The sequence below is a fragment of the Tympanuchus pallidicinctus genome, unplaced genomic scaffold (genome assembly GCF_026119805.1).
Source record: "Tympanuchus pallidicinctus isolate F22 unplaced genomic scaffold, pur_lepc_1.0 scaffold25, whole genome shotgun sequence".
Classification (NCBI taxonomy): domain Eukaryota; kingdom Metazoa; phylum Chordata; class Aves; order Galliformes; family Phasianidae; genus Tympanuchus; species Tympanuchus pallidicinctus.
Genome location: NW_026294742.1, coordinates 8,460,826 through 8,482,750, shown reverse-complemented (window position 1 = coordinate 8,482,750; position 21,925 = coordinate 8,460,826). Strand labels below are relative to the sequence as shown.

Sequence of the window (21,925 nt, the reverse complement as noted above, 5' to 3'; positions counted from 1 at the left end):
AGGACATCCCAAATGACAGCCTGACCACAGGGCTCTCAAAACCCTCTGCTGCAGGGATGCCCACACGGCCGTGTCCCCAGTGCCTGGCAGGATCTGTGCTGTGCCTGGCTGCAGTGTGGGGAATGAGCTTTGGGACTCCCAGGGCTGTGGGGAGACGGCAGCTGGGAGATGCATCCATTGGTGCTCCTGCAGAGAGAGGGAACTGAGGGTTGAAGGGGGAGGAGAGAGAAGCTCTGTGCTGGTGGCCTCGTGTCAGCATCCCTAATGACTGACTTAATCCTCTGTTCATACAGCGCATTTCCTTCCTGCTGCTCTTTGTTACTGGTCAGAAATACGGAGTGTGTAATTAATGACCAAAAGCTGTAGGAAGGAATGAGGGAGTGTTCAACAGAGAAACACAGGGGGAGAATTTCCCCCATCCCTTGCATCACTTACATTCTTTTAATCAGTGCCTGTTTTTTGCACTTCTAAGGTGAAAAATGGGGGCCTTTCTGGTAGTTTTCTTCTCTCTTCCCAAAGCTGTGGCAGATAAAGCATAGCTCTTGTGGGAACATCCTCACTGCATCACAGTGCTGTGTGAGAAGGAGGAGGGAGGGCTGCACCTTAGCTGTGGTTTCCTGGTGTGCAGCCTGGGTTGGCTGCTCCCCCACCTCTGTGTCCCCCTGGCTGTGAGCACGGCTTTGTTCAAGATTCAGCCTTCATCCATGTTTCTCATTCATCCTGATAACGTATAAAAGCACAGAGATACAAACGGTTTCTGTTTCCTGCAGCACGTTGTGCTCAGCTGGCAGTTCTGCAGGCACTTTGACTCTTTCCCCAGAGCTCTGCAACACAAGCACAGCTATGGTGCATTCCTGGGGCTGTGCACACACCTGAGCTATGCTACTCTGCCTGCTGCAGCTCCTGAGCACACAGGATAAAGGATGGACAGTGCTGTGCCTCCACTGGGAGACACTGATTGACACCAGGGGATCACTCAGCCTGACACTCCCTGGTGGTTTTATAAACTAGGACTAATTGCAGAATAGCCACAGATGGGCCAAATGAGGAATGTTTGATGATTTTGCCTGGAAAGTCATTAAATATCTGTGCCCAGGGATGATAACTTTCTTTTTTTTTTGAGGGGAGAGGGGTTCTGTGAGGACTCTGTTGAGAAGGGTGATAGTGAATAGTAAAAGTTTGGTTTTGTTGCTCTATAACAAGAGTTAATTTACAAGTTCTGTTGCTGGATTTATTTGGCTTTGTTTTTACTGTATTTAACAACATAAGGGTGATATTGGCTGTAGTTATATCCTCTTACTCTTTTATTGATTCAGGTGGTTTACACTGATTCTACTCAGGCTCTGAAGCTGTTAATTTAGCAGCCTAGGGCTGCCGGTGTAAGCTCTTTGTTTATCAGAAGCCTCATTTTTTGGTAATATTTTTTTTAGGGGGGGAAAAAAAAGAAACCACTAAAAAAAAAAAAACCAACAAAAGCCCCACGATGCTGCTTTTCGCTTTAAATTAAGCATTGGCAGGAAGGCTTTGAAGCTTTGCCCCCGGACGCCTCGCCTGGCTCCTGCTGGGAGCTGCTGGCACGCCTGAGGAGCGGCTGTGACCGCGCAGCCCCGCGGAGCCCCAAGGGTTACAGCGGGCAGCCCCGCGCTAATACAGCCTAAGCTGATATTAGCCAAGCTTAACTTCTTTCGGCAGTTTGCAGATGGGAAGGGGGTGGGACGTCCTGCAGTCAGCAGTTCTCCGCGAGCCCGTGAACGCGGGCGCCGGCGACGGAGCCGATCATGAGCTGAGCTCGTGGAACGGACGGACGGACAGACAGACGGCTGCGGTGAGTGCAGAGCGTGCTGTGCTGGCTGGTGTCCGTGCGTGTGCAGCGCGGTCCCCACGGCACGGCTGGCGGTGGGGTTGCGGGGCGCTGAGCAAAGCAAAGCGGCTTCGGGGCTGCAGGGCGGCGGGCGCTGCTGCTGGAGGACTCGACCGCGCTCAGCCGGCGGCACAGCCGGCAGGATGGGGATGGAGGCCAAGCAGCAGAAAGCAGCAAATGTGGGATTTACAATTTTCTGTTTGGTTTGGTTAGGGTTTTTTTTTTTTTTTTTTTTTTTTTTTTTTTTTTTTTTTTTTTTTTTTTTTTTTTTTTTTTTTCCCCTAAGCTTTAAAGGGGGAAAAAGCCGCAGCTCTGGCTGAAGCCCCGTGCGGGTTGAAAGCTGCAGAGCAATGCGGGTCCTCCAGCCCTCGGGCGCTGCATTGCCCGCCTGCCGTGGACGATGACACGGGGTGCAAAAGGAGCGCTGCTCCCTGGGGCTGTCTGTAGGGCTCAGCAGAGTCATCTCTCTGGGCTCTGCTCCCTAAGGTCCCGTGTGTGCGGCACGGCTCGCTCCCGGCAGCAGGAACTCTGCAGAGAGCAGCGAAATCGTGTTGCTGTGGCTGAGACCCTGCGGGTTGGCAGGCTTTGTGTACGTGGTGTTTCTCCACCCTGTGGTGAGGTGGGCTCTTTGCGATGGGTTGCAAAATGGGCTGGGTTGCAAAGGACTGCTATGCTCATCTTGTTCCAATCCCCTGCTATGTACAGGGTCACCAACCAGCAGAACCAGGCTGCCCAGAGCCACATCTAGCCTGGTCTTGGATGCCTGCAGGGATGGGGCATCCATAACCTCCTTGGGCAACCTGTTGGATGTTGTTGTCTTTCCTGCTGCAGGGAGAGTGGTTGGGAGCTCCCAGGACAGGTGATGATGTGTGCTCTGCCAGAGCTCTGTAGGCACCCAGGTGGAAAGTGTGAACAGTGTATGTGATCCACAACCAAACACTGTGGTTTCACACTGCCTTCCAGCACACAAACACACGTGTGCCCTTTATGCATGTTAAAGACTGCCAGTGTGTGAACTGCAACTGTTGGTTGGGCTGCATGCTGGAGGTTAAGCACAGAACATGGGAACTCCATCTGTGGGCATGGAGCATTGCATTTCATGGACACATGGTGTGGTTTCTTGCTTGCCCTCTTGCTTTGCTGTGTGCCTGTTCCACCCTCCTATTGATGGAGACAGGGTGGAGGTGCAAGAGGATGCTGTCAGGAGCCCTCACTTGTTTCTGGAAGATTATAGCATGGTGGGTTGGTGCTGCTGCTGGGCATCCTCAAGTGCGCAGTGCAAACATGTGGCTATCTGCAGTTTTACAGCACAGACCCCAATGCAGTGACCATTTCACTGCCCTCACATGCAGGAGAGCAACCTAAAGTGATGTTCCTTTAATGGCACAGTGAGATCCCCATGCACGGTGCAGAAATAATTCCAAGCTCTGGCAGGTTGCAGGCAGTGTTGTGTTGGTGGTGACTGCGGGGTCTGGCAGGATGCAGCAGCTCTGTGCAGCAGACATGCTGTGCCATGTTGTGCTATGCTCAGCTTTCCTGCCTGCTGCACCCATGTGAGAGAAAGGAGCCACTTTCCTCCAGGTGTTTTGGCACGTGCCTTGCATCTTCCTTAACCCTTGCTTTCTGGCCCCTTCCTCCATTGTTTCAGAGCCAAATGAGCTCTGAAATGTCCAAAGCTGCCTGCAGCTGCTGGTTTGTTTTGGGATAAACCTGGGCTGGGTTCCCGTACTCACACTCACATGTACACAGGGCAGGATGAAACCTGCTTGCTCCAGAGCTGCCCTGGGGGCCCCTCGCTACTCCCCATCTGTGTGGACGGGGTCCTTCAGAAAGCTCTGTAACTTGCAGGGCACTTGATCGGTAATTAACCTGATCTAATTATAGCTGGCTTACTGGGAGGGTTGCAACTGTATTATAGCTGGATCATGACACGACTGTTACTTTTTTAAGCTGCCATTTTCAGTGCCATTTCCCAGTGGCAGCCACGACACCATCTTCATGGCCGTGCACTTGGCACAGTCCTGATCCAGCCTCCACGGAGCAATTAAAGATATGTTCTTCATTATAAATATACCAGAGTGAGGAGGCAGGAATTGGTGAGGGCAGCCAGCCCACAGGTGGGGATGAGGTGATGTGAGGGCCTCTCCAACCTGAGCCACAGCACCATATAGCACAGGAGACAACCAACCATCAGTGTCATTGGTGACAGGGTTGGAGATGCTTCAGCAGGGAGGTGAGCGTTAGCATCACCAGGCCTTGGGAAACTGATGGACTTGAGATGAGAGCTGTGAGCCATTGAGTTTTCCTCTTTTGGTAGGAGCCTTAAAACACTTTCAGGGCATCCCAACACTTCCTTACCTGGAGGAGTGGCAGATGGGGACCAGCACTCAGCCTCAGCTCTCCTGCACGCTGCATCCCAGTGCTGTAGAGCATCACCACTCTGCATGTGGTTCCTAGGAGACTTTTAGGCCACTTCCATCTGTGAGCTGTAACTGAGTCAGGAAGGGAGTGGGGGGCGAAGCCACCCGGGAAGGGGCTTTGGCATGGGAAGCCATAGGTGACACGGATGTTGGGGGTTGAGGCTGTGAGCAATGGCACTGCTGGCACGGCTGCTGGGTAATTCAGTGAATCATTCCTCTTGGCACACGATGTGCTGCAGATATTTTGGATGCTCTAAATACCTCCATTTGCACCGCGATGATTGCGTTCTCCCTGTAAAATCAGACTGTCAGCACACTGAGCTCCCTGTTTGCATTTTTTCCCTGTTTTAGCGGATGCTTGCAAAGAGCTTGTGTCTTGCAAATGCGTTTGTTTCCTTGCAAATGCATTTCTCGGCAGCGGGAGGCCGGGGCCGCTCCTCGGCGTTGCCTGGAGATCCGCATCCTTTGTCTGTGCCTTCCCTCTGGCAGCACCGCCGTCCCCAGCAGCTGAGGGGCTGCGCGGGGGGAGCGGAGCTGCTCTGCACCGCGTGTTGCTGAGGGGCTCCATTGGGAACGCAGGGCGAGAGCAGGATGTGGATGTATGTATTTCAGGTTGGATGTTAGGAATAATTTCCCCGTTGAAAGAGCGGTCAGCAGTGGCACAGCCGCATGGGGACGTGGGGAGTCACAACCTGAGGGTGTTCCAGAGCCGCGGGGATGTGGCGCTGTGGGATGAGGTCGGTGGGCATGGCTGGGGTTGGGGGATCTGAGAGATGTTTTCCAACCTGAATGATTCGGTGGTTCGTATATACGTGTGTGTGTGTGTGTGTGTATGGACGTGCGTGCCCGGCTGCAGCGCCTCTCTCCGTCACAGGCTGCTGCGGGATGGCCAGGAGGGACAACGTGGGGGTGGCACAGGGATGGTGTCACACTCCCACCCAGGCGCAGAGCCCCCTCCAGCACCCGGTCCGCTGGGGCTAAAGAGGCTTAATACCAGAGAAACCCCGCTCCTTAATAGTCCTTCTGGCGGGCGGCCAGGGGAGCAGATTGGCCGTGTCTGATTCCCAAAGGGAGGGGAGAAGGACGTTTTTCATCAGTAGAATGACAACCTGCTTCCCTTCCGTTGCTTGCTCTCTGGGCGCTGCTGCAGTGCCCTGCGGGGGTGCCGCAGCCTGGCCAGCACTCAGCCCCTCTCCTGCTCCATCCACCAGCAGTGCAAACAGCTGCCCCAGAGCAAATCTGATCCCAGCAGTGGTCCCCTCTCTGTCTTTATGCTGCCTGAGTCTCAGCATAATAATACAAAAAATTTGATTATTTGTTCTCTTCTGAATTATGACTCTCTGAGCTGCAACGCAACCACAGTCAGTGAGGACTCATGCTTTTGCTTTGATTCTTCAATGAAATCGTTGTGACTTGGCCCTGCAAAGGGTTAAGTGTAACCAACTGTCTTTTATGTACTGTGGCACATGGGAGTCAGTTATCTCGCAGGTGGTAAAATGAAGCACATGCAAGGGTCTGGGATGAGGCTTGGTGAGCAGGGAGTGTTTTTTGATGAGAACACACCGTCCCCAGAATCTAAGCAGTGATGCAGCACGTGGATGCAAAGCGACCGATCTGCCTGAGGGATGATGTTGCATGGGAAAGGCTTACAGCGAAGCACACACCTGCAGGAGCGAGAGCAGGAAAAGTTTAGGGGAGTTTTAAATAGCTTTAGCCTTGCACTGGCTGATAATCCTGATAATTAGTTACAGCTGACGGAGCACTGAGAGCCCTGTGTGCTCATTGCTTGTGAAGTGCTCTGCCTCCTGGGCTGGGATGTGCTGGGAGCTCTGAGCAGGATGCTGGCTGCTGGCTGGGAGACCCAACCCAAGGGCCAGGCTGATTTTTTTTTTTAATTGTAACTATGATTTTTAATTTCTTGATCGAGAGGAGAAAAACAGGCAGAATAATAGAGGAAGTGAACCCACCCTGCAGCATGGGGTGCCTGGGCAGCACTGCTCCTCCCAAACACTCTGTAGTCCTCTCCCAGCTCTGCTCTGTGCAGTTGACCCTATGGGCTCATAAGGGTGCAAGATCAAGGTGAACTGGTGCAAAATTGGGGCGGGGGCCGAGCATCACCCTTTTGCCTGTATTATCTCTGCACCAGCACTGTGCTGCTTTTCCATTCTCTCCAGTGAGCAGATCTCCAGAGCAAAAAGCTCAGGAAAAAATTGCAGTGGGGGTGGGCAGAGCTCCCATAGACCATCCCAGCAGCTCCTGGAGGGGATCAGGAGTGGCTGTGGGGTGCTGAGCTGCTGGTCTGGGCAAAGAAGAGGGCTGGTGCTGCTGTCAGCCCTATGGTGAGTGAGGTCAGCTGTTCGTTGTGTCTTTTTGCTCACAAAAAATTAAAAATCTCCCCCAGAGCCAGGTGCAGAGGGGGCTCATTTGCAGGCTGGCTTGTGCCCTCAGTGTGAATATGGGAAAGGGCTGCAGGGGGGGGTAGTCCTGACCCACAGTGTGCCCCAGACGCTGTTCCCATGAGTAAGAAAGCCAGTTTGTGCTCAGGTCAGTGGTGCCATTGTGTGGGGAGCCGTGGCTGGGGGAAGCCCCTGCATTCATCTCTCCTGGCTCTGCATGCTGGAGCTCTACCAGAGAGCAAAGGGAAGGGGCTGCCCAGCTCCTGCTGCAGAAAAACGTTGTTGTTAAGATCTTGCCTACTTGTAAGATCACAAATAGCACCGAGGGGCTTAATAGGAAACCCTAACTGTTTGGAACACTCGCTCTGCAGCATCTGCTTGGCTCGTCTTCTGCAGGGCTGGCAGTTGTTGCAGGCTCCCTGGCAGAGCACTGATACAGGGACCTATCTGTAAACACATGTCTTTTAAGATGCCTCTTGTGTGCCCAGCACCTAAATGCAGTCCCTCGAGCACAGCTTCACTCAGCGACCCAGGAGCAGGCAGTTGGTGCGCCAGCTGCAAAGCCACGGGGTACAAAGGTGGGGGGCTGGGACTGCCTTGCTGTGCTGTAAGATGTGTCCCCGAGGCGCGGTCCCATCCCAGCCTGGGTGGTGCTGGGTGGGCCCTGCAGTGCCTGTGCCTGATACCCTCTGTGCCTTATCCCCAGCCGGCACTCCCAGGTGGTTGTTCCAGGAAGCTCTACAGTGATGCCCTGAAACTCCCTTTGCCTTGAACTGCCCATAATTTAGCCTGATGTAAACCATAACAATCTCTAAGTTGGCACAAAGAAGGAGAGCGGTGTTATGGATATATCTGTGCAGCGTGCTGCTCTGTGGGCTGATGGCTGGTGCTGCATGGCCTGATCCTGCCATCCCATGGGATGCTGCAACCTATTCTGATCATAGCTGGGGCCCACGGCTCGTCTCAGCCTGGAGCAGATAAATCTCACCATGGGTTTGGCAGCCGCATCGCCAAGCAAATGCTCAGATGTCCCTCAGGAGCGAGCTGCCTGCTCCCACTCACCGCCGTGGGGATGCTGCCTCCTCTCTCATCCCGTTCTCACATATGCTGCTCTCAAATGAAGGATCTCTTGGCCACGAGGCTGGGGAGCATCGCGTTCCCAACGGCTGAGGAGGCCCTCCTTCGGCTCTTACAGAAATCACCGTGTCGCTCGTGGAGAAGATGCAAGCTCAGGAAATCCTGCGGAGCCTGCGGCTCCCCGAGTTCGATGACCTCAGCCAGTTCTTCCGCAACCTGCCTGCCTCCGCGCTGGTGGGCATCGGTGCCTTCGCCGCCGTCGTCGCCTACTGGTTTGCCAGTCGGCCCAAGGCTGTGAAGCCGCCCTGTGATCTGCGCCTGCAGTCGGAGGAGGTCGAGGTGAGGCTGGGTTGGGCACTGGGGGTCACCATGTACCCAGGGAGGGGCTGAATTCTCCTCGTGGAGATCACAGAATGGCTGGGTTGGAAGGGACCTTAAAGATGACGGAATCATAGAGTGGTGGGGTTGGTTAATCTGTCCTTTCTGTAAAGTGAAAAAACTAGAACCCAGCCCATTCATTTATTCTCTTATTGTTTTTAATGCCATCTTGATTTTAACTTTGCCTAGCTACCAAGGGCTGAAAATTGCAGCAGCAGGTATTACATGAATATTTTTACACTGCAAGGAAACCACCCATCCCCACTAGAGCTCTAAGACCTCTGCTCTTGTTCATGTCGGTTACCGAGTGGTGGCTGCTGCAGACTTTTCAGTGAAGTGCAGAGTGTACCCAAATCCTCTTGTGAGGCTGAGCAGTAATTAATGTTCGTGCTCTTAAGAGGTCTTAAAGTTTAATGAAACTGCTCTATTTCAAGGAGGAGAAATAGTTCTGAAAATTGTTTCAATTTAAACTCGTATCTTCAAATCCTCAGTGTTTCAGTCTTTTCCACATAAAATATTCTTGCCTTCGATGCCAACAACTTTTTAAAAGGTTAGGAGGAATGCAAAGCCCCATATGGATGGGGCTTTACAGAGCCTTCCTGCTGACTGTCCCCAATGCTCCCTCCCACCCAACACCACTGCTACAGCTCAGCTGTGTCCGCAGGAGATCACAGTGATGGTGGCACCTGTTTGTCCTTCCTGTCCCATCTCTGTGAGCCATTAGGAGCCCCTCACTGTTTTTTCCCTCTTTATCTGTCCAGCTGTGGTGTCAGCCCATTTTATCTTCCTGCTGTTATCTCCTGATGGGCTGATCCTGGAGCCTGTGCTGTGGTCTGGGTGTCCTTGAGGAGATGTCCTGGAGCTGTCACTCCCCTGGATGTCCCCACTTCGTTATCCCCACCAACCCAACATCTCACCCTCACCCAGCATCATTTGAACCAACAATTTTTTCCTCCTGTGCTATCTGCAGATTTAGAACTTGAATCTCTTTGGGAACTGCCAGCCACCCTCCTCCAGCAATGATCAGGGCCGAGTGCTCATCTCTGGGCTGTGGTTTCCCATTGCCATACTGTGTTGTGTCACACAGGGCCTGGATGGGGCACGCCGCTCGGTGATTGGGGACAGCCCACAGCTGTTGACCCATTACTACGACGATGCCAGGACCATGTATGAGGTCTTCCGGAGGGGGTTCAGCATCTCTGGTGAGAGCATGGGTGATGGGATGAGTGGAGAGACCCAATGAGGTGCCAACATTTCGGTCACCGAAAGATTTTTTAGAAGTCAAAAATGTGGGAGGACAAGAAGTCTTTTAAAACCCAAGTAGTGTAGGAGGGTGACTGATTGTAGGAGGCCAGTGAGGTGTGGGAGGCCAAGTGAGAGTGGTGCGGGTCAATGTTGAATGCCAAGGAGTTTGGAGCCTGCAAGGCTGGGTTGGCCAAAAGGGTGCCCTGGGGTCTGGATGCTGTTTTGCTCCTTCCTGCTCAGAATTAACCAGAGCAGCTTCAGCATCTCTTTTACTGATAACGGAATGACTGATTTACAAGTAACCACTGGGGACTTGTAATTAAGGTTACGATTAGCACTGTGCATTATTTTGCATTTAATACAGTTGAATTTCACTGTGAAGTCTCTTGGTACCATGAGGTCTTTTTGCTGCCGTGGGCAGACAACTTAATGCCCTGAATTCTGCAGCATCAGTGATGCTCATCATGCATTATTCACTTCCAGAACACTTCTGAATATATTAAATGAGGCTGATCTAGGTGTAGATCTGAGATCCCAATAGAGTTCTCTGCCTGTTGCTGCTTCTCTATCAGTTATCCATCCAGTTTACACCTTATGGCAGGGCAGGGGGCTGTGCCTAAAGCTGTCTGGGTGCATCCCCACAGTATCAGGCATCAGTTCCCAGCACTGTCCCTAATCCTGCCTTCTCTGCTTCTGTCTTCCAGAGAACGGCCCCTGCCTGGGCTTCAGGAAGCCCAAGCAGCCCTACCAGTGGCTGTCATACAAAGAGGTGAGCTGGAGCTGAACCCCTTGTGGAGCCCTTCTACCAGTGCTCTCACTCTTTCTGGAGTTAAAAGCACCCTAAGCTAGAGATAATGCAAAAAGTAGTGTTTTTACATAGCTGGTGCAATAATCTGAGAGTCCCCCTGCATAAGTCTTCCCTTCAATTGCTGCTGCTCCTGTTCCTCTCTCTGATGTGCTTTTTTCTCCCCAACTTCCAGGTGGCTGAAAGAGCAGAAGCTCTGGGCTCGGGGCTGCTGCAGCAGGGCTGCAAGCCATCCACAGAGCAGTTCATTGGGGTCTTTGCCCAAAACCGCCCAGAGGTGAGGTCTATTTTAACTTGGTGATGTCTCACTAATGTACCCGACTCGTGAGACTGCTTTCTTTCCAAGTGTGTTAAAACCACCCCCACCATTTCTTTTCACCTCTGGCAGTGGATCATTTCTGAGCTGGCCTGCTACACCTACTCCATGGTGGTGGTGCCTCTCTATGACACCCTGGGTCCTGGAGCCATCCGGTACATCGTCAACACAGGTACCACCAAATTACCATCATCTCAGAAAGCAGCGTCACTTGGAAGGTTCATCCCCTTCTGCTTCCCAAAGGACAGCTGCTGAAGTCTCTTAAGAGGTTTTGATGGAGCTGCTGTGCTCCAGTGGGAGTTCTCATTAATTTCCTCGTGTTCCCTCCCAGATTTATAGCTGTGCATAGTGTGCAAGTTGAGTACTTTGAAGTGGGTCCTAAAATAATTGTTGATGTCAGCCAGTCTTTCAGCAGTTAGCTAAAATTGCAGTGATTTTCAAAGAGAACGTGTTACATTCTGGGACCTCTGCTGTTAGCCCGAAGTACCAGCACTGACACTGTGTGAGCACCCAGCCTTCAATCAAAGCGGATTTACAGTTACAGAAACAACTTGTTTGTCTGCTTCCTCCCAGCGGACATTTCCACAGTCATTTGTGACAAGCCTGACAAAGCCAGGACGCTGTTGGACCACGTGGAGAAGAAGGAAACACCAGGGCTGAGCTCCATCATCCTGATGGACCCCTTTGAGAAGGAGCTGATGGAGAGGGGAAGGCGCTGCGGGGTCCGCATCCAGAGCATGCAGGAGGTGGAGGTGAGGCTGTGCTCTCTCTTATTCTCATACACTTTGTGTGTGGAAGCTGTAAGAACCACCAGGACATGTAGATTACACAGCAGGGTCAGTGTGGGGGGCTCGTGGCTGTTGATGCAGGGCTCAGTTTGGTTCCTCGTAGCGTTATCTCCTTGCTGATAGGAAAGCCAGTATTTCACACTTCCCTGCTGCAGGAAGGCATCAGCTGCTGTTTAAGCCTCTTTCTATGAAACAGCCCCAGCCCAGGCACTGCTTGAATCCAGGAATGACACTGAATGACATCCAAGAAACTTTGGGTACCAGGGATGACTTCAGAGCTAGCCACAAATGCCTCAGCTCCAGCTCACGCTCTCCCTCAGTGGTTTGCAATCATTAGCCAGTGGGCAGTGCCACATGAATTATGGTGGAAATCACCTTTGTTGCTTTAATCTCTTTCAGGACTGTGGCCGGGAGAACCGACACGCGCCTGTGGTGAGTGCTGTCATGCTGCTGTTCCATTGAGAGCTGCAGCTGCTTGTTCCCCTGGCAGAGGAGCAGCAGGGCTGGGGCAGCATCCTGCAACCCTCCCCATGCAGGCAGCAGTGGGTGCTGTCGGTGCCAAGAGCTGGAGATGTGCTTCCTTTTCTTCCTACCCTCTGCCTGGGATGCTTAAATGAAATAATTCATTCTCGCTGAACGTGTTAATGGGACAGTAATTAAATGCCATTGCTAAGCCATGCTAATTCCACTGCCTTCCCAGGCACCACCACTGCTTTTGCAGTGGGGTTTATTTAACTCAGAAATAATACTTGGCACTATTCCCATTCTTGAGATTGCATTGATGCTTTCACCAAGGGTTCCTATGACTTTGCAGAGCTTTCAAAAGTGCCTTGTAATTTCCGGGGTGTTAATTTATCCATTGGGGATCCAAAAGGATGCAAATGATGGTGCTGAGAACGTGGAGATGCTGCTGGAAATGAGACTGGCAGCTGCCTGGGGACATTGGCCCTGTTGTGGCTAACAATGTCTTTCAGCACTTATCTGGAAGTCAGTGAACTGTCCCACATTTTCCCAGAGCTACAGACAGCACCTGCACGATTACTGAGTGCAGTGGGGAGAACATGGCTGGATGATCACCAATAAATATATGTTTATGGAATAAAACCAAACGAGTGTATTTGGAAATTTTCAAGGTGTTGCAATATCATCTGAAAAGCAAACACTTTGTTCCTGCCACCTGTGTGATTAATTTCCCAGACCCAAAGGAATGCTTTTGCTTCCATCAGTGCAGTACTTCAGCTTCATGAGGGCGTGGGTTATTTTGCTGCAGGGAGTATTGGCATGCATTGTGAGACACAAATCTTCCATCAGAGCCTTGTTGCAGCACAGCACCACCTTAATGCAGATGGAGCAGGGAAGGACTCCTTGACAATTGAAGAAATGTGATGAAAGGAGAATTGCCAACGGCAATGAAAGCTTTTTATGGCAGAGTTGGAATATAATTGGTTTGATCTTTATGTTTATACGATGACAACATTCTGCCATTGACTCTTCCACGTTTGCTGATATGATTTTTCATATTTTCCCCCTGTTTCCAGCCTCCCCGGCCAGAAGATCTCTCAATTGTCTGTTTCACCAGTGGCACTACAGGTAAAGGAACTGGCATCTCATCTGTGAATTATTAGAACAGTTTATTGTTACTGATAACATCTCAATATGTGCAAATAGAATGTTACACTGTCGTGACAGTGGTGTTTGTATGTATTTGTAGTATTCATGTATATAGGTTTCCGTAGAGCTGGGCTTCCCTGGCTCACGCTTTGGCAGTACAACTGAGCAGTTTTCTGCAGAGCTGCCCGTGTTCCTGGCTCCTGTCCTGCAGTGCAGACATGGAGCACTTGGCTGGTTGCTTCCTACCTCCTGCAGGCGTTAAAGGGACAAATGCCTGCCTGCAGTGCTGTGCTCTGCCTCCTAAGCACAGCGACGTGCCCAGTGCCTCTGTCCTGCAGAGGATACCCCAAGCAGGCACTTAGTCCTCTCTAGAGCCTGTTTTCCTTGTAGCCTGCAGGACCTTCCTTCCCTCAAACACTCAACCTCCCCAACCTCCACCAAAAAGTCCCCCAGGCAGACAAAGCGATGGGCAGAGCGCAGCCCTGGGAGTGCTTGGGCAATGTGCAAAGAAGCACCAGGCAGCCCTGGAGACCTCATCCCACCACCTGGTGCTGCCTGGAGCACCCCCAGCTCCCCAGTGGGCAGGAACTGATGCTGTGTGATGGGAGAGTGACCAGCTCAGCCCAGGAGCATCGTCCAGCATGAGGAGATGACATACACTGCAGACAGGTAAGCAGCTTTCAGTACTGACAACCCTTTGCTGCTCGGTGCTTTCTTGCATCATTTCTCACTCTAAAAGGAGTTTGCAGATGTGTGAGTTTGGGAGCACTCAGCTCAGTGCGGAGCTGAAAGGAGCAGTGTTGGAACTGCAGCATGAGGGGCTGAGCCTGGGGAGGGCTGTGCCAGGCAGTGGCACCTCTTGTACTGGGGTTTTCATTGCAAAGTTAGGCTTTATTTCCATTAGAAAATGAGTTTGTTTATTTATCTGCAAACATGGTCACAGACTGGTTGGCTTTCTCCCACACAGTGCAGAGATTTCTGGTTCTGAAGGCAGAAGGACTGGCTCTGGGTAGCCCACGTTTGGGTATTTCTAATGACCAGATTGAGAGTTTCCTCCCGAGAAACAACTTCCCATGGGCTTTTCCAGTTCTGAAGGTTTTCAGTTATAGTTCTGTGACATAAAAGCAATCATTGCTCTCAAGTTTGTAACACGGAAATTGTAAAGTTGGAAGTGATTTTAGCAGCTTATCAAAAAAACAGACCTAACAACCAGAAACGGATTTGAAATGGATTTGAACACTTGTTTTTCTCTGCCAGGGCCAGCTGTCTGTGTGCCTCCATGGGGACAAGGGAGAGGCTGAGATCTCCGAGCTCGAGACAAACGTTCCATGCATTGCTGAGAAATCAGCAGCGCTCACAGATGGACCAAAGCACACAGATGAAACATCACATTACAGTTGTGCATGCTGGCTGCTCCCACACCACAGCCTGCTGCCCTCGTGAGGACTCCCCTGTTCCTGGTTGGATCAGAATCCCTTCCTGGAGCTGCTCAGCAGCCCAGCAATGCCTCTACTCCCGTTCATGGGTCACACAGCTGTGACACTGCTGGAGATGCTGGTGGGAAGAGCCACGTAGCAAGGCTGCTTTGTTGTGGATTGCTCCATCAGCCTGGCGCTGAGATAAGGAGAAGCTCCCACACCCGCCGTTATCAAAACGAGATTGCTGTGCTGCATTTCCACCATGGGATGGATGAAGTGCCTCTGTATGAGGAAATTCAAGACAGAGCAGCATCACAGCGTGGCACAGGGTTTAAAGAAGAACTAGCTTTGCCATTCCTAGAGCTTCTAGAGCTATTCCTCTAGAAGTGGTAACTCTGGGAAAGAACTCCCAGCAGGGAACGCTCCTCCTGCTGGGCTGATGCCTGGAGCAACAGGAGGAACTAAGCACAAATGGAGACAGGTACCCCCAGCCCAAACAGCTTCGCTCTGAACTGGATTTCTCCTGATGAAGTCTGAGGTCTCAGCATCTGAGGAATCTCCCAGAGAGCCCCCTGAGCACCCGTGGGTATGGAGATGCTTATGCAATGCTGGGGAGCACAGCTGTTTGTGCAGTCGCCAAGGCTCAGCAAACCTGCTTGGGCAGACACAGCTACAGAGGAGCAACGCCTGGGCTGCTGGCATGTGTTTGCAGCTGGCGTTGGTTTGTGAAGCTTTCCTGAGGGCAGGATCCAGGTGTGCAGCTGGCTGTGAAAACACAAGCCTCAGAGCAGCATCAGCAGAGGCCAGCACCAAGGAGGGATATGTGTGAGATCCCAACAGCCCCCACGGCCATCTGTAAGGATTTGGGACCGAATAACTCGAAGGCACTTGGAACACTGAGAGCAAACTTTGTGGTAAAAATAAGCTGTATTCAAAATGTCCTGTTCTAGCGCAATAAATGTGTGCAATAATTATTATTTTGGTTTGGGCCTTTATTTGCCTATAGGAGAGCTGGGTGAGGGCACAGGGCTCAGCACAGCAGAGATGCCTGCATCCTTCCCAGCAGCTCTTTTCTGCAATGGACCCTTTGGGGGCGATGCAAAGTGGCTGGGACAGGAGGTGGCAGGGCACTTTGCATGGAGCCCTGTGCTCTGTGCAGCCCAAGCTGTTGGCACACACTCTGGTGGCTCTGTTTGAGGGCCATCCACAATTCCAGCTGCTCTGTTCCTGGTGGAAACCACTGCTCAGGGTCACTGATGGAAAGATGTGCGTGGTGCTGAGCCTACGGGATCATTTTATTACATTTTGAGTATTGCAATAAATGCCTTTGGTGGATGCTACTGCATAGTGTGAGAATTAAATGTTTTAAATATAATTTAACAATATTATTTGGACAATTTCATGTTGGTTTGCTCGGTTTTAAGCTTTTGGAATTGTAGAACCATAGAATGGCCTGGATTGAAAAGGACAACAATGCTCATCTGGTTCCAACCCCCTGCTGTGTGCAGGGTCACCAACCAGCAGCCCAGGCTGCCCAGAGCCACATCCAGCCTGGCCTTGAATGCCTGCAGGGATGGGGCATCCACAGCCTCCTTGAGCAACCTGTTCCAGCATGAAATGAAGTGGAAATTAACCACTGTTTCATCTTTTAAGCTCTCCCTCTGTTCTTCCTTGCAGGAAACCCCAAAGGTGCTATGCTGACACATGGGAACGTGGTGGCTGACTTTTCAGGCTTTTTGAAAGTGACAGAGGTGAATACCGTGGTTGGGAAACTCACCGTGCGTGGGGTTGGGCTTCTGCAGGGGCTGGAGAAGTGGGGCTGTTGATGAGAGCCACGTTTCTCTTACCTGAAGGCCAATTCCCAGTCTGGGCTCTGTGAGGCACGGGGTGCTGCCGTGGAGCAGTGCTGTCCTCATGGACTGGTGTGGGGTGAGGAGAGCAAGCAGAGCCTGCAGGGCTGAGCAGGGGATGCCTGTGCAGCGTCTTTAAACAAGGCTTTCTACACATATAATATCTATATATATACCTATGGAAGCATATGATTTTTTAAGACCAGAATGGTTCATTTCATTTATGTTACCGTATATCTTGGTTTTGTACTGCAGCACTGGCCAAGTGCATGTATATTATATTTCATGCAACTTTTGTTTTGAAGCAGTACAGGAAGCAGACTTGCTCTAGCATAATATTAAGAATTGCATGCAGCTTGTACTTATTGAATATAAGAATCTCTGTTGGTAGCAAACAGATGGTTCTGTGAAGCCATAGCATGCATGTGGGATGCCCCATTTATTGCAGCACAGCCCTTGTTTGCCCTGGGGTTGGTGTGGGCAGTACTGTGCTCTCAGTTCCTCAACCTTGCAGTTTTGTCCACCTGCAGGTTGCTGCCAGGCTCATGCCATAGGGCTGAGCTGCCCCAGGGGTGCAGGGTGCACGAGTGGCTGCCAATGCCTCGAGGCTGCTTCCAAAGGGCAGCAGAGTTTATTTTGGAAGGGAACACCTCAGGGGAACGTGGTGCAACCCAGGGCTGTGGGCTCAGTGCTTGCTGACAGCAGATGCTTGTGTTAATCCCAAAGGTGTCGGGTTGAGGTGTCAGGCTGCTGAGTGTGCTCTGTCCTGGGGCACTGCAGGGTGAGCTGTGAGTGCAGCACAGATCCAGCAAAGTGCCAAGCACTTGGCATCTGCCAGCAACGTGTGAGCACCTGGAGTGAGGGGCACACAGATCACTGCTTGCACACTTTTGTGCCACTTTGGCTTAGTTCAGTCACTTTCCCAAGCAGATTAACATCTTTTTAAAGTTAACATAGACCTTTACTATAAGGTTATTCTCAACTGCCAAGGCACTGCTTTCATTTAATTTGTTTAGCTGCAGTGGCTGCAATGCCATTAAATGGCATCACCTTGGTTCTGTTTAAAAAGAAATCATTTTGTGCGTGGGCTTTTAAAGCAGCACAACAAAGCAGCATGGCTGGTGGTGCCAATGGCTTCACATCGCCAGAGCCCATTAGAACTAATGTATAAATAGAGCTGCAGGCCCAGCTGGCTTAGTTCAGGTGGACACAATCCAAAGTGGGATGCTGGAAAGGCCCACGTTTGGGCTCCCTGTGCACACGCAGCTGAACCTCAGTGAGGTGTGCCCAAGGAGCACATTTCCTCCACCATGGAGCAGCGGTTCTGGTACAGCCATAGAGGTAGACTGGGGTGTATCTGCCAATGTCAGGGGCCACCACTGCTGCATTCACTTTGCATTGGTTTCTGGCCTTGGTGCAAGCTGGTGGGTCATCAAGCTGTCCGTTTTCCTAATCCACAGCGTTATGGTGAGCTGCACCACTGACCATGCAGGCAGAAAGGCATGAACCAAGTAAGGCTCTTGGTGCAAAGCAATGACATTGGTCACTCAATTTTTGCATCATTTGTTGCCTTTCTTTCCTCAGTGCGCCTGTCTGTGGGGCAGTGCTAATGCACTGAAAATCCCATTTTAATCAAGAAAACGATGAGGAAACACTAACAGCAATCATTAATTTCTGTAAGCTAGGTGATGCCACATCCCCCGACCCAAATCAAAGCAATAACCGTGAGCTGTGATTGTGCCGACACTGCGCTCTGTGTCCATCTCCGTGCTCTGTTCTCCTCCCACTAACGCAGCTCCATCACTGCTGTGGCCCTAACGCTTCACCTCGTGCGCTGCTCCCTTCCTCTCTCGATGATCTTTCCCCTTTTGTTCCTCTTGGTGCCGTTTTTCTTTTTACCGTTTTATGACTCTCTTGTTGTCTTCCTGTCAGTGTTTCTTTCCTTTCTGTCTCCCATGCCCTCCACCTGCAGAAAGTGATCTTTCCGAGACAGGACGATGTGCTCATCTCCTTCCTGCCTCTGGCTCACATGTTTGAGAGAGTGATCCAGGTAAGCTCCTGCCCCAACTGACGTGGCCTCGTGGGGCCCCTTCTGCTTTCTTCCAGAGTCAGTGGTCTCCTACTTGTGAGGATGTTCACATTTCCTATTTGCCTTTAGCACACATGTTTGAGCGAATGGTACAGGTAAGGTCCTGGTGGCAGTGGAAATAGCCTTTTCTTTTTTTTCCACACCAAAAGAAATAAAATGAATAAAATACTAAATACCCACCGACACCGCGTAGCACTAAAACACCTGCACTCCTCAAGGGCGCCGGGTCACGCTCAGGGGGTAGCAATAATGGGAGCAAAGGCAGTTCTGCACCGTTATTTTCATCAGCTCAAATCCTTCTGATGCAGAAATATGCAGAACTCAGCAGGGAGCTGAGCCAGCACAGCACTGGGCATCATGCTCTGGGCATGGGCTGCATCCCCTGCAGATAGCAGTATGTGCATCCCCTGCACATAGCAGCTCACGGCAGCATGCAGAGAGGGCTCATACATCCCTTCTGGGAAACCAGGTGATGATTTGTGACAAAGTGCTCTCCCAGCCTGGAAATGTGGGAGCTAAGAAGTGATTCAGTGCACGAGGAGTAGGTCTGGGATCAGCTGCAGCCCAACACCTTCCCAGTGCTGATGGCAATGAAATTGGATGGACAGCCAGGCACAGGCCTCCCCTTCTTAGGAGTGTGCCAGAAATAATGCACTCAGCCCTGTTAAAGCACTTGCAAATTGGAACTGAAAGCCCATGAAAGATTTGGAGAATTACAACCCAGTGTATCCTTGCTTGTCAGTTGAACCCTAGCAGGCACGTGGGTCAGTGTGCCAGTGCTGCTCAGGCAAAGCACTTTGCTGCTAATGAGGACATAATTATTACAAAACCATCTGCCTGGGCAGGAATAGAGAATCTTTTGAATAATCTCATTGCTGCTGTGCTGATAGGAGCAGCTCCAAAGCACGCGGTATGAGGAACGCTCAGGTTAAACTCCTGCTGAAAACACTCCTTCACGCAGAGAATTTTCTAAAGAGCTTAAAATCATCCCCAAAATTATTCCAAGTGACAAACACTGTGCTTCCCCAGTTTTAGCCCACATCAGTAACTCCTGGGACTTGCAGTTGAAGTTGTATAGATATGTTCTTTAGAGCTAGAAGTGCTTCAGAATAGAATTTTAGACTTCAGAGTAGAACTGTCCCATTGAAGGTACCCACACAGGTCACCATTTGCAGTTCTCAGTGAGCCTGCAGTGATGGCACAGTGGTGCAATTCCAGCTCCAGCGAGGTGGCTGCTGGCTGCCCTGCTGCTGGCACATCACAGCTCTGCTGCACGTCAGCTCTTCCCTCACCTGATGCAAAGCAGCCCGTTTGTTTTCCAAAAACATCCTTCCAAAACAAATGCAAGCTTAATTCTGAAGCTTCTGGAGCTTCTGAACTTTCCAGGCAATCAAAGCGTCTCTGAAGAGGAGTTCCTGGGATACAGGATCAGGCACTGTATTGCTAACGTAGTCTGCACCGTTACGCTTAAACAAAACTAAAGTATTAACATCTAAAAACCATCAGCACGTTTCGCAGCGTGCAGAGCCCAACTCCAGGCTTTTCCCCTGGCAGCAGCTCCTCGTTCTTCCAGAAAGTGGCAAATTTGGTGGATGCTGAGTTCCCAGTTCTGAAAATGCCAACAACCATCCGTGCACTTCCGCTCTGTGCAAAACTAACCTTTGTGTGGATAGATCTTTTCAAATCACCATTGTTGCCATACTGGAGAGCGAAATTTCGGGGGAGGCATTTCTGTGCATAGGAGGGATGCTCTGCCCCGGGGGTTAAAAGCAAAGAGGTCTGACTTGGTCGTTTTCCTCTCCATCAGTCTGTAGTGTATTGCCACGGAGGGCGAATTGGCTTCTTCCAAGGCGACATCCGCCTGCTGTCTGATGACATGAAGGCGCTGCGTCCCACCATCTTCCCTGTTGTGCCGCGCCTGCTGAACAGGATGTACGACAAGGTGAGCCTCGTGGCTTTGCTTTTTGCTATGACGAGGATTCTGTCCCTCCCTCCAGATTATATCCAAAAAAATTCCTTCTTTTCTCCCTCCTGCCTTGCACCCTTTCTGCGCTGAGGCATAATCACTCAGCTGCGTTGCTGCCATCCCTGTGCCCCAGCTGAGCCACACAGCTATAGGTGCGCAGTGCGGGGGGTGGCACTGAGGGCTGTGATTTGGCAGCAGGCTGTGCATTGGGTTGATAGCTGGAGTTGTGAGCCCCAGACCCCCCCCTGGCTCACCCAACCCACTCTGCTCTCCCTGCTGCAGATCTTCAGCCAGGCAGACACCTCCCTGAAGCGCTGGGTGCTGGAGTTCGCCGCCAGGCGGAAAAAGGCTGAGGTTCGAAACGGCATCATCAGAAATGACAGCCTGTGGGACAGGCTCTTCTTTAACAAAATACAGGTATGGGGTTTAAAAAGCGACTCTAAGGTCAGAGAACTGTCATTTCTTCTAGTAGCAACCTGTGCTCCCTGAAGTCGGCACAGTCTGCCTGTCTGACCACCATACTGCAGCCAATTGCTGCTCACCAGTGAATGGGAGACTGAAAAACCGAATAGGAAAAGGAAACGGAGCACAGTTTGTCATTGCATTTACTTTTGCTGCTTTTCTATTTGTATCTATGCTCGGCACACCAATCTGGCCCAATGGGCTCGGCAGCACAGAGGGCGTAGGGTTCTGGGTGGGAGTCACTAGGAGAGAAGAGGAATAAGGGATAGAAGAGACTTTAATGCTCTGCAGATCCTCCACTGATAATGATTGCTCTCAGGGTTGGTTTTCACTCAGGCAAACTCAAAGCTGATGTTTTCTGAAGGAAAGCAAGAGCGAGCAAAAGCCAGTAGAGCAAAATGCAAATGTGAATCTTGATTTAATAAGAGGTGCACTGCCATGTGCCACGCATCCCCTGGGTAATAAAGCAGATTAAAGTGGCTTTACACCAGGCTTTCCAGGCACCGTGCTGCTGTAGGAGGCTCTGATTACTTCATTTTTTAATTGGATAACTTATTTGGAGACACGCTGCCTCATTTATAACCAGAGGAACTGGCAGTGCCTTCCATGGGGCTGGGCAGGGGCAGCTCTGTGCTCGTTCCTTTTTGCTTTCACGGAGAGAAAAATGAAATGAAGGGAGGTGGGCAGGAAGCAGCACAGGAATGCTGTAGTGCCCCCTAAAGTATGTGCAGGGTCATCCGTCCTCAAAAAAGGGTGGCATTGCTTTGGGTTGCTTGGGAGCCTGTTCACAAAAAGGTGCCAGCAAGCACAGAAAAAAAGCAGTGGGGAAGAGACTGATTCTTCCCCAGGGTTACCTCACCTTAGAAGTGCTGCAAGAGGACGTGGAATGGATGCGATGGAGCAGAGCTGTGCCTTGGGCATCATTTCTGCCCAGGAGGGGCACAGTCTGCTTCCAAGATTTAGCTGGGTCTTGTTCCTAAGGCAAGACTCAGGGTCAGTTCACATTTCCGTAGTACAGCTGGCTGTTCTAGAGGGAGCAGAAGTGAGGCCATTCAGTGCAAGCTCTGCTTAAGAAACACACACAATTCGTGCCGTCTGTACAGATCCATGCTGTTTCCTTCTGTTTTCTGGTGCTGTCCTGCAGGCGAGCCTCGGTGGGTGCGTCCGCATGATCGTGACGGGTGCTGCCCCAGCCTCTCCAACTGTCCTGGGCTTCCTGCGGGCAGCCCTGGGTTGCCAGGTG

General features: G+C 51.3%; 1 protein-coding gene and 1 long non-coding RNA gene across 3 annotated transcripts in view; one reads left to right on the top strand and one right to left on the bottom strand.

The window, feature by feature from the left end:
* ACSL6 (acyl-CoA synthetase long chain family member 6) overlaps positions 1-21,925 on the top strand; it is a 41,378-nt gene that overhangs the window by 11,608 nt on the left and 7,845 nt on the right. Inside the window, exons 4-17 of one of the 2 annotated variants that reach the window (XM_052689644.1) lie at positions 7,873-8,093; positions 9,220-9,334; positions 10,082-10,146; positions 10,358-10,459; positions 10,571-10,670; positions 11,072-11,250; positions 11,686-11,718; positions 12,825-12,876; positions 15,993-16,066; positions 18,138-18,215; positions 18,272-18,349; positions 20,062-20,196; positions 20,503-20,637; positions 21,827-21,922. In XM_052689644.1, coding sequence (XP_052545604.1) covers positions 7,873-8,093; positions 9,220-9,334; positions 10,082-10,146; positions 10,358-10,459; positions 10,571-10,670; positions 11,072-11,250; positions 11,686-11,718; positions 12,825-12,876; positions 15,993-16,066; positions 18,138-18,215; positions 18,272-18,349; positions 20,062-20,196; positions 20,503-20,637; positions 21,827-21,922 — 1,463 coding nt within the window. Of the gene's footprint in view, positions 1-1,551; positions 1,826-7,872; positions 8,094-9,219; positions 9,335-10,081; positions 10,147-10,357; positions 10,460-10,570; positions 10,671-11,071; positions 11,251-11,685; positions 11,719-12,824; positions 12,877-15,992; positions 16,067-18,137; positions 18,216-18,271; positions 18,350-20,061; positions 20,197-20,502; positions 20,638-21,826; positions 21,923-21,925 lie in introns of those variants that run through there. The other variant, XM_052689643.1, reaches the window with a different exon arrangement.
* Positions 2,054-21,925, bottom strand: part of LOC128083980 (uncharacterized) — an 86,517-nt gene continuing 66,645 nt past the window's right edge. The window contains exon 2 of the long non-coding RNA XR_008208284.1: positions 2,054-2,142. This is a non-coding gene — a long non-coding RNA (uncharacterized LOC128083980). The remainder of the gene's footprint in view (positions 2,143-21,925) is intronic.